At 33.7% G+C, this 11789-nt stretch overlaps 1 protein-coding gene and 1 long non-coding RNA gene across 2 annotated transcripts; one reads left to right on the forward strand and one right to left on the reverse strand.

Moving 5' to 3' along the window:
- Nucleotides 1–9595: 9595 nt before the first annotated feature.
- Nucleotides 9596–10393, forward strand: LOC124358087 (MFS-type transporter clz9-like). Its single transcript, XM_046810381.1, has one exon. The coding sequence runs from the start codon at nucleotides 9596–9598 to the stop codon at nucleotides 10391–10393; it is 798 nt and encodes a 265-aa protein (XP_046666337.1).
- A 290-nt stretch (nucleotides 10394–10683) lies between these two features.
- LOC124356612 lies at nucleotides 10684–11178 on the reverse strand. Its single transcript, XR_006921879.1, has 2 exons — nucleotides 11100–11178; nucleotides 10684–10830 (listed from the first exon to the last, which is right to left on the reverse strand). It is a non-coding gene; the product is annotated as an uncharacterized LOC124356612 (long non-coding RNA).
- Nucleotides 11179–11789: the final 611 nt, after the last annotated feature.

Raw genomic sequence — 11789 nt, forward strand, 5'->3', positions numbered from 1 at the left:
AGTTACTGTGTTACTGAAAAGGTTGTAGGCAGAGTCAATATCTGGGGCTTCAAGTACATCATCCCATGATTCCTGACCTAACCTTGCCTTAATTGCTAACAAATTATTTTCGGAGAAAATTTCGCCTTACAGAAACGGGTGTTCTTGTTTTTCAAATTGTTGGCAAACTACTTTACAGAACTGAGCTGTGTGGTCAGAGATACCTACATCTAGCACTTGAACAGATATCTTCATCTCTTCCAAGTTGGTGCAAACACAGTCGATAGATGTCTGTGATGTTGGTGTTATTCGCGTAGGAGGAAGTGACATTCTGGTCATATTGTGGCTTCTCAACATTTCTTCAAGCTTGATGCCATCCCGTTCAGGAATTAGACAGTTAATATTTATGTCCCCCATAACTACGACTGGGCAACTCCATGTTGGTATCACTTCCAGAGCTTGTGAAATTATTTCAAGGGATTCTTCCAAATTACCTTTGTTTCTGTAAGTGCCAACTATATAGATACGTTGTTTTTGTATTTTTACTACCGTCATGATTATTTCACAGACCATTTCCACACTTATGTCTTCAATAGAAACAGGTTCAACGAATGTTTTTAAAGAATCTTTACAGAAAATCGCAACCCCACCTTTTATGTGATGTAGTCGACTGAATTTTGTAATTAAGGTGTAATTAAGGAGGTTAGTATTGTGTAGACTGGTTTTTCTTTAATCCATGTTCTGTTTAAAATTAGCAAGTCAGGTTCTGTCATTTGCAAGAGATGGTTTACTATGTCTATTTTATTTTTAAGTCTATCAACATTCTGGTGCAGTATAGTCAAGTTTGTCTTTCTGGTAGCAACTTTGCCAGAGGTTACGTTCTCTTCAGTCTGTGGCAGACACGTACTAAAAAGAAGAAGTGTTGTTATTGGTGGTTTCTTGAACATACTATTAGCCTTAAATGTTTCAATGTTTCTGTTGTAAAATTCTTCTATTGTTTCTGATGGTTCTAATTTTGTTTGCAGTGAAGGGTGGCCCTTTCTTCAAGGAGAATGTCCCTTTGTTTAAAGATAATAAGTTGCTCTCGACAGTTTTAGTTTCTAAGTCCCACCTTGTCCAAACCAAGTATGTTTGATGTCTGAGGGTTTTTAAAAGATGAAATGGGCTGGCTATTGATTTGATTGGCAACAAATTTAGCAGTTTGAAGGGATATACTCATATGGTTTGTTTGTTTTTCTTTATTTTTTCTTATAGTATTGGATGAGCTCCTGTTGACAAATAATTTTGAAGTGAACTCTCTGGATCTTGAAGCTGTTTGTGTTGGAATCATCGCACTTTGAGTGCTCTGTTCATGAAGGATTGGTGTGTATGGAAAAGTAGACCTGCTGTTGAGCTGATCATTTAGGCTTTTTAATTGTTATTTCCATGTTGTCTTGTCTAGATTTCATTTCGGCCAACTCTAATATAATGTTTGGCAGACTTTGAAATTTTGTTTCCATTGTGTAAAACTTGTTGTAGTTTGAGTCTCATTTTCTCTATGGTTGTTTTAGTTTTGAGTTGCTCACTTTCTTTTAGGTATAACTCTTTGTTTAACTGGGAATTTTGTGTTTCAAGGTATTTAATTCTGGTGATTTGATCTGCATTGAGTTTTTTCTTGTTGTTTATCGTGGTCTTCAAAGATTTTTTGAATTTCCTTATTCTTGTGCTTTTCTTTTTTGTATAATACTTTGTAAGTCTGATAACTCTTGAGTCAAGGCTTCAATCCTACTAAGATATTTGTCTTCTCTACTGGTAAATTCTTCGATCCTTGCTTCACTGCTTGCCAGATGGCATTGAGCACATGCCAACTTGTTTTCCAGAACAGCTAGATGCTCTTTTAATAGCTTATTCTCTTCAAGCAGTGCCGAACCTATTTTAGCAGCCATCGCCAGCTTATCACCTTCATTTGCATTCTGTTGTAGGAGATTGTTATCCACAAGGCTGTTTTCCAAAGTTTTAATGGAACTATTGAGAATTTCATTTTCCAGACTATTTGAGTTAACAGATGTGCTTAGAGAAAAACTGTCATTACTTACATCACCTAAATGGTCAGCTAGGATGTTTTCTGTGTTAAAAACGAGGGCTGGGTTTGCTCTGTAAGTGGGAAGCATTTTGCATTGATTGCATTTCCATGTAGTATGGCCAGCCTTCAATAGTTTCCTCAGATCACCATTTGAAAGTCCAGCGCATTTTGCATGGAACCAAAGTTTACAGTGTCCTGTGCAAGCTACTGAAGAGTACTTGACTCCTATACTGCATACACCACATGGATTCTTAGACATAATGCAATACAGAAGAAAAAGTTGGCTCAAATTGGGGTTAAGTATGATATAGAATAGGTCAAAGATAAAAATTGGGCAGCTTTGGCAGGTTCCAGTAGTTAATTTAATAAAAAAGGTAAAAAAACTGACAGTTCTTTATATCCTTTATATCCAGTCCTTTATATCCACATAGAGTTCATGTTATGAAATATATTTTATATTTTACTCTATATAATTTTCAATTGTTGCCTATTTATATTTATATGAAAATTAAGAGTAAAAAACAAATACACAAATAGAATGTTTTTGAAAATATTTAAAATTTGTTTACAGATAAAATATGAAAAAGTTTGACAAACAACATACAAACAGATAGACACTGAACAAGAAAGTTTGTTTTAAAAAATACACACAAACATATACAAGAAAGTTTGTTTTAAAAATACACACAAACATATAGACCCTGTAGTATTGTCTTTGAAGGTCAATGCTGATCACTGATTTTATCTACAGTCAATGTATAGCCCAACTTGACAAATGAGGCAGTGTCAATGATGTTTACTTAATAGCTTGTCCATAATTAAGAAAACTTTATATAACTTTGAAGAGTTTGAAGCATAGCCTTGCGTTGAGATTTTAAGTATTGTAAAATAGGGTTCTATTGAATTTGTTTTTGCTGCATTGTTTGTGGTAAGAACATATTAGTCAATACACAATTATATTATAATCCTTAGTCAAAATATATAATTCTTATTTTATTGTAAATGCTTGACACCATTTGTGTACTTTTTATGTAGTACTAACATGGATAATGATATTTTAATTCAGTATTTCAATTAAATTATTTTAGTATGTGACTCATTTCTTATAAAATTTTGTTATTGCCAAAATAAATTACTTCTGATTCTGATTCTGACCCTCTAGAAGCTTGAAATCTTGTGTGAAACTCTGTCTCTGCAACCTCTACATCGCTATTGAAAATTATAAACATTGGTTTATTTGGAGGTTTATATTCTGGTGTTCAAATAGTAATTCTGGTTACTTATGGGTAACCATATTGACAACAAGGAAAACACAGAATACACAAAGTAATAAACATAATTAGTACTTTTATTAATACATGTTATGAAGATACTTTGTTGGATTGGTTGGTTTCTTACAAATCTTAAACATTTCAGCTTGACCAGCTAAGTACAAAAATTCTGTTGTTTTTCAACTTATAGTTCAGAACTGGATAACGACATGATAATACGCAATTTACTCCTTGACATAGTAAAAACTCTTATATACAAGTGCTTACTTCTAGGATAGTGCCTTTAAAACAGAGCGAATACCTTCTAGCATCTGGAAACCAAATTTTTGTCACTGTATAATGCAGTTTTTATTGATGTGACAACGTCTTAAATTAGGTTGCGGCTCGGAGTCACTCATGAAAAAGTGTAACGCCCGGTAACGTTACGATGCCCGTCCAGTGGGTCCGCCGCACGGGATAAAGCAGATAACTGTGGGTCCGCCGCACGGGATAAAGCAGATAACTATGTTTATTTGTGAAAATGTGGAGTGCTTAGATTCGTCATTTACAACTACAACAATAAAGGTAAATAATTGTACACTGATATTTCATTATCGTAAACTATGATTGATTGATTGACACAAAAGTTGAGAAAACTGAGTTTATAGGTTATGTCATACTATTGACAAATGTTGATAGTGTTAAGTAAATTATTAGTTTAAATCACTCTGCAATCAATCGTAATTCAGTCGATTGAGAAGAAACAGCGCGTATTGCTAGTCAAACACGCGCGGAGTTAGAATTTAACTGTGTTTAGCAAGAATTTCAAATTCCAATTTTAGTAAATGTTTTATTCAACTTTACCATTTACAATAACAAATTTTAATTAATTTCAAATTATGTACAATGTTTTAGTAAACAAAATATATTTCTATAGTTAAAATTTGTGCAATTCTTATTTTCATTCAATTCCTTGTTCCTATTGTGCAATTTAATAATATTCATATCAATAAATATTCTACCGAGAAAAAGACGTTGTCACGTAAAATCTTCGCCCATAAAACCGACTTTACAGGCAACCATAATTTTTTTATTTATTTACATAGTTTTGCAGAATTCAGAGTCTACTATAGTGTTCGAGAAAATGTTACTTTCATTTATTCATTGTAAATTTTCGGTTGTGCCCTTAAAACATATTCATATATAAAATTACGGACTACAGAGTTTGATTGGATGACCATATTGTGTAGTATTTTCCATTAGTTGAAGCAGATTTTTATATTTGTGTGTATACATCTTTATACACAATACCTTTCCAATTCGTTAACTTGTGTTGAAAACTAATTTGAAACTCCACTCTAATACCTCTGCATCAAAATTGAAAATGATAAACATCGATCCACAGGGAGTCGGCTAGAATGTTGTCCGCAGTGGAGCCTTCCACACTGATTCAAAGTCTTGCATGCGTTTAATTTTGTTTATTTTTATATTTATTAATAAAGGCAACTTATAATACCAACAGTCAGTATAATGTTATTTTTATTATTGTTAAACTAACTTTAAAAAATATGACAACACTGTGCATTCAATTTTTCTAACAAAATCCTTACAAGTATAATGAAATTACCTCTAAACACATTCTTGAGATACCAAAGTAAGATGTACAAATACAAACAAGACAATCTGAGACTATAATATAAGATAATTCTGCAAAATGGACCTCAAAATCCAGGGAATGGAGTTGTTATAAGGTTAGAGTAGGAAATGCTGAGCCTCAGACATGACCACAAGAAAGCTCTTGAGCATAAATCATTCGGATATTGAACACAACCAATCTGATATCTCAAACCAGAATACAAGCTAATTCTGTTAAATAGATCTCAAAATCTAGAGGAATTATTTTGCTTCTTCTAGAATAAGAATTCTTTCAAGAATAAATGGGTGAAGCTGGTACCTACCTATTTCACTACTTTATTGTACAGTTTATATTCTGAGTGTACTTTAGGTAGTCTATTTATGATTAGACTTCCATCAGAATACAATTTCTGCTTACAATAAATTAATTTTGTTCTTTATATAAAAGCAACATTTTTAATCATCAACTTTGTTACAAGTATTATGTGGTCATTTTTGACCATTTATATTCTTTAAAATAAAACATCTTCAAACTCAAGGACGTAGCCAGCAAGGGGGTTCTAGAGGTCCGGACCTCCCTCAAACATTTTCAATTACTTTTTTAGTAAAAAATGTTTATTTTTTAAATAATTCAGTATTACTGACATGTACTGCTGAAAGATTGTTCTCAACAAAGAAATTTTGTCAATAACTGTTTAAAGACAAAATGGGGCCTTACTCTCTGCCCACTATGGGAAAATATCAGTTGTTTGGGTCCCTCAAAATTTTTTCATGGCTACCTACGTTCTTGTTCAAACTGTATTTTTTATAATGGAAACACATCCATTTTCAACAAACTATTGATTCTTAATGCAAGCACACCAAAAATAAATTATGTAGACACAAATACTTCATCATTTATTATGGATATTAAAAATTAGTACGGTAACAATATAAACTGGTTTAAGTTGAGAATAAACAATGATGTCATTAGGAGGAAGACAAAGGGGTAGCACCCTTCCCCAAAAGCCCTAATATGAATCTCTTTAATCAGATTCACCCACCCAACCAAGTATGAGAGACACCACTGAGAATAACTAATGTGAAATAATAACAAAGATAAATATGTGTGTGTGTGTGTGTGTGTGTGTGTGTGTGTGTGTGTGTGTGTGTGTGTGTGTGTGTGTGTGTGTGTGTGTGTGTGTGTGTGTGTGTGTGTGTGTTACACATACAAAACAAACAAATTAATAGAATAACAACTCAATTGGTAACATACAATAAATTATATAGTAAAATGTTGACATAACCAATAATTAATAACAATTTTAAGCATCAAAATAACAATACTGAACAAATACATAAATAGGTAACAACTACAGTGATAATAATTACTATTATAAGCCAACTAGTAAAGCCTTTAGCGTGTGAGTATGAGTAGACAATAGACAATCAGGTAAAGAGTTTCCAACTCGTGCATCCTTAATATAGCAACATTGGCAGCAAAAGAAGTGGAAACACTCAGTTTAATGAAGAGGACATGGGATTTCGTACCAATTGTGCACCTTAAAGGTAAAATACTTCCCAGAAGCAGTCCTCTTGTATGTTCATCAAACAAAACAGAAACTGCATATACTAAACTGAGCTAAATGTCTAGATCCCAATAATGGAAGGCCCAGAAGAGAAGTCGTCTTCTGAATGGGAACTTCTAGGAATCTGTAGCCCAGTCTCATACCCGCCAATTGTAGAAAATGTCTCTGGACACTCTTGATGTCTTCCTTTGGGCACATCTGATGAGGATATCTCACCACACTGCAATATTCAAAGTAGGGTCTTATGATGGATCAGTAGAGGATCTTTAGAATATGGAGATCTGTGAATGAAACCTTCAGCCTATAAATTAGACCAAGACTTCTAAGGCTTCTTCCGCTGCAGATGTTGTACACATGAGTTTCCCAGCAAAGCTCTATGAATGTCACACCAAAATCTCTCACTTCCTCAACTCTCATCAGGGCAGTGTTTGGATTAAATAAAAGAATATTAAGGGATTGGCTGTGCGATGCAAACTGATACACAAACACTTGTCCACGTTCAAAGACATACAAGTACTAGTTTCAGTGCGGTACACCATCGGTGATTGATTTGATTTTAATACTTAAGAATTTTGTAAGTATTATTAACATTGGCCAAAAATATAATTAGTATATTATATTTTAAGCATTATTTATGATTGGTATAATTGATTTGTAGTATATTAGTATATTTTTAAGTGTATATAGTTATATTATATTTGCATCCATCACTATGTTATATGCATCACAACAAAAATATTCTTATACGTTTGGTTTGGTTTCGTCGAAAAATTAAACAATCTCTATAATAGTTCAACTAAAATGCCACATGCTAAGGAAACAATCAACAACTATAGCTTGTGGTATAATGTTTATTTTTATATATGTATTAAGTAATAAATACAGTCAAGTAACGTTATGAGCTGTAAGTGCTTTCGCAAGCAAAACGAAGAGCAATCATTTTTACAACTGTATTCTTATTAATGCCCAGAACTGCATCAATCCGTTGTACAGAAGTTTTCACGTTTTTTTGTACAGAAGCTCAAGAAGTTTTCACGTGGCAAAAAAAAGTGGTCAGGTGTATAAAAGGTCTGGGGGATAGAGATTCATGTCGAACTATATTTCCTGAGCTTAAAATACTCACATTACCTAGTCTATTTATCTTCTACAGTCTCACCCATGTCAAGGAAAACTTAAATAGTTTTGTTTCAAGAGGTTCAATCCACTGTTACAATACCAGAGGTCAAGATCTATTGGATGTAAGATATGCTAGACTGAGTAAAACCCAAAAGTCTTTTAGCTTTGTTTGTATAAAACTTTTTAATAAATTGCCCTTGAATATTAGAAATCTTCCAATTAACGCTTTTAAAACAAAAATTAAAAATTGGCTGATTAATCAAGCATTTTATAGTGTAGCTGAATTTGAAAATGGGAATTTCTATTCTATAAAATTTTAATCCAATATATTATGTAAATATGTGTTTTTTACTTGAATCTTTGTATTTATTTGTGTGTTTAATTTATTTATAGGTTTTATTCATTTATATGATTTTAACTTATTACACTTATTGTTATACATTTTAAATGTAGATTTACCATGTCTTATTCACTTTTGTTGACTATAGATGTATTCTATTTGACCCGAAAAATTGGCTGATTAGTCAAGCATTTTCTAGTGTAGCTGAATTTGAAAATGGGAATTTCTATTCTATAAAATTTTAATCCAAGATATTATGTAAATATGTGTTTTTTACTTGAATCTTTGTATTTATGTGTGTGTTTAATTTATTTATAGGTTTTATTCATTTATATGTTTTTAACTTATTACACTTATTGTTATACACTTTAAATGTAGATTTACCATGTCTTATTCACTTTTGTTGACTACAAATCTATTCTATTTGACCTATATAATTTGACATGTAACCTTTAATATCTAAGATTAAGGAAGGCTACACTAAGTCTTACAAGTTTGACTATGTCTATTGCAATTATTGTTGATTAATGACAATAAACATATTTCATTTCATTTCATACCGTAATACGGGGTGAATAGGGACAGTTTTTAAAGTTATTTAACAATATTTTAACATCCAAATGACATCTGACATAACTCACATGGTTAATAGTTGGTACCGGTACTAATGTCTAGGCATTTAATCACACCCCTCTCCTTTCTCAATCAGTAATACCGATTTTTATATTTATTTTATTAATACTGTCCCTATTCACCCCAGGGTTGGGGTCAATAGGGACACCTATTTATTTTACATTAAAATGCCTATTGGGTGTTACTACGGAGTGTATAGGGACACTTATTATGTTTTTTTTTATTCCATTTTAGTTATTAAACATGATTAGATATTCTGTTAACCATTATTTTGTAAACATATTGTCATAAATAAGCATAAATGATTTTGAAAATCGTTGCAAAGTACAAAGTTTTTATTTGTAAAGTAACAAAGTTTTACAGTAGGCTACTTACATTTCAATGGTTTTTAAATAGGCCTATATAAAATAATAAAATTTATGAAGTTACACTTTTTACATTTGTTTTGGCCTACTTTACGGGGTCGGATTCAAAAATATACCGTCCCCTCTGTGAGTGTGGCGGTTTTAAAACTGCCAAAACGTCATCCTTGTTAAATGGGAACTCATCAGGCACATTGGGAAAATAAAAAAAATATTGTCACATTTACTGGACTGCCGAAGGAATGTCCCAATAAATTCTGCATCTTCGATTCCTAAAACCTTCCCAATAAAAACCTTTACCCCCTTATCATACGTAAATCTCACTTTCACCCAGTCTCCTTCACTGATGCACTCCGCTAAATCTTCAGAACGCTCTTCATCGCTCTTTTCCATATCAAAACCTTCTTCATTAGAATCATAATTAGAAAATTCTTGATTGTCTGGTACATCTTCGTTTTCAGATCTTTCATTTTCTGTTTCTTCCTCGTCAGGGTCATCAAAATCTGCAAGAGTGACGCTGCGGCCAGCCGGAAAGTTCAGTTTCTTTTTTCGGCCTACTGCCTAAAAGAAGTAGAGCGAAATTATCTCCAAAAGTAATCAATGACTATTTTGATGAGTTGAAGGACACTGTTACAGATGTTCCTCCCGATATGATAATCAATTATGATGAGACTGCGTTGTCCGACGACCCAGGCCGTCGCAAACTAATTTTTAAAAGGGGTTGTAAATACCCTGAGCGAGTTATGAACGAAAGTAAGAGCAATGTGTCTGTGATGTTTGCTGCCACTGCTTCTGGCAAAATGCTGGCTCCTTACATAATTTATAAAGCCACTAACTTGTACGATTTATGGTACCAAGGTGGACCTCCAGGATGCTTTTACAACCGCACCAAGTCAGGTTGGATTGACGGAAACACATTTTTAGATTGGTTTCAGAGAGTTGTCATCCCGTACTGTCGCAGATCAAATGGGAAAAAAGTTGTAATAGGTGACAACCTAAGTTCACATTTGTCACCGGTTGTTATTCGGCTAAGTGAACAAAACAACATACAGTTTGTTTTTCTGCCGGCTAATTCAACCCATTTGACGCAGCCCCTGGATATAGCACTGTTCGGTCCCATGAAAAAATGCTGGCGTAATTTTATGGAAGAAGCAAAATTACATGAAAGGAATAGCAATGCCTTTGATAAGAGATATTTTCCATCTCATGTGAGGAAAGCCCTACAAAAACTAGAGCCTAACTTACAGAAAGACATCATTGCAGGTTTTGACAAGGCAGGAATTTTTCCTCTTAACCGAAAACGTGTGTTGGACCGGCTGCCCCCTGAGCTGTGTGAGGATGAAGATGTTGATGGCAGTCAGGCTAATAGCAGCACTAGTGTAAATGACAGTTTAACAACTTTCTTGAAAGAGATGCGTTATGGTGATGGGAGTGAAAATATTTCATAATTCTGTCCATTCTTTGGGACAGAATGGCCTTGTGTCTTGATAAAAACCCATCAGCCCAGTCTGCACCAGGAAAGTTATTTTTAAATTTAGATACATTCTTCCCTTCTCTATCCAAATGATACTTAACAAAACACCGGACATCAAATGTACTCAGAGGATAACCCCATTCACCACACTTAGATAGGCTAGCACTGATTTCTTGCTCTAACTTTTGAGTCCAACGCGGTCTGTCCCCCTTTCTTTTTAAAAGTCAACTTTCGTCCACTTCTTGCTTTTTTTGCGTATCGGTGCAGCGCTGATTTTGAGATTTTAAACTGCTCTTCAGCTTTTCTAATAGACATGCCTTTTGCCACGGCATCTAGTGCTCGTTTTATGGCTTCTTCATCAACAGGGCGGTGATGTTTGGCCCTCGGATCTCTTTTATAAGTCCTCGGCATCTGAAATCAAACGACACAGATTAGGCTAAGTCTTAAAAATATACTTTAAGACTGCATAAATATCATTATAAAAACATCTAATAAGCAATTTCTTTCATTGAAGGTAACCTACGCAACAAACTATTTTATGTTAGATCACTTGGCTTTGACCACAAACAATGTCCCCATTCACCCCTTTTTTTCTTCGAAGTACGCTTTTTTTTGTTTTAAAATTTGTAACATGATAAATTATTATCCTATTTCTACTTATATTACGTTATTTTACTCACCTTGAGGTATTTAAAAAGGCTAGATTATTCTTGTTTCATAGAAACATCAACTTGGTTCACACCACAACAAACTTTTGAGGTAATGACAAATTCCTAAAAATTCAACAAAACACAGAAGTTATAAACATAGAGTAATAAATGTCAACAAAGTTTTTTTCAGACACGTTTTCGTAGGGTATGTTATGGCTTAACTATTGACACTTTGTTTACCACTATTTGATAAAAAACATGTATGTAACAAAATAAAACAAAACTTTTTCCGTTTTTGTCCCTAATCACCTCGGCGTCCCTATTCACCCCGTAATACGGTACAACCATGGTAACGGCGTAGAGGCAGGCTCGTACTCACACCGGTTTTCGGACAATTTTACAGGGGCTCGGGCCAGCCCAGCCACACTTGAACGGGGGTGGGTGGCGGTTGATGGCGTGACCTGGCCGAATATCTTTTCCGGGGCCCCCCAAAGCTGAGTACAGCCCTGCGTAGAGGTACACCAGGTCCTATCTTCTGATAATATATATATATATATATATATATATATATATATATATATATATATATATATATATATATACGCTTAATAATACAGGGACGATAAATGCATTACATGAATACGGGGCCCGATACAAATGTTATAAACGCACCAATTGTTTATAAACCTACTAAACAGTCACAGCAAGTCATGAAAAGAG

The sequence above is a fragment of the Homalodisca vitripennis genome, chromosome 3 (assembly GCF_021130785.1).
Source record: "Homalodisca vitripennis isolate AUS2020 chromosome 3, UT_GWSS_2.1, whole genome shotgun sequence".
Lineage (NCBI taxonomy): Eukaryota > Metazoa > Arthropoda > Insecta > Hemiptera > Cicadellidae > Homalodisca > Homalodisca vitripennis.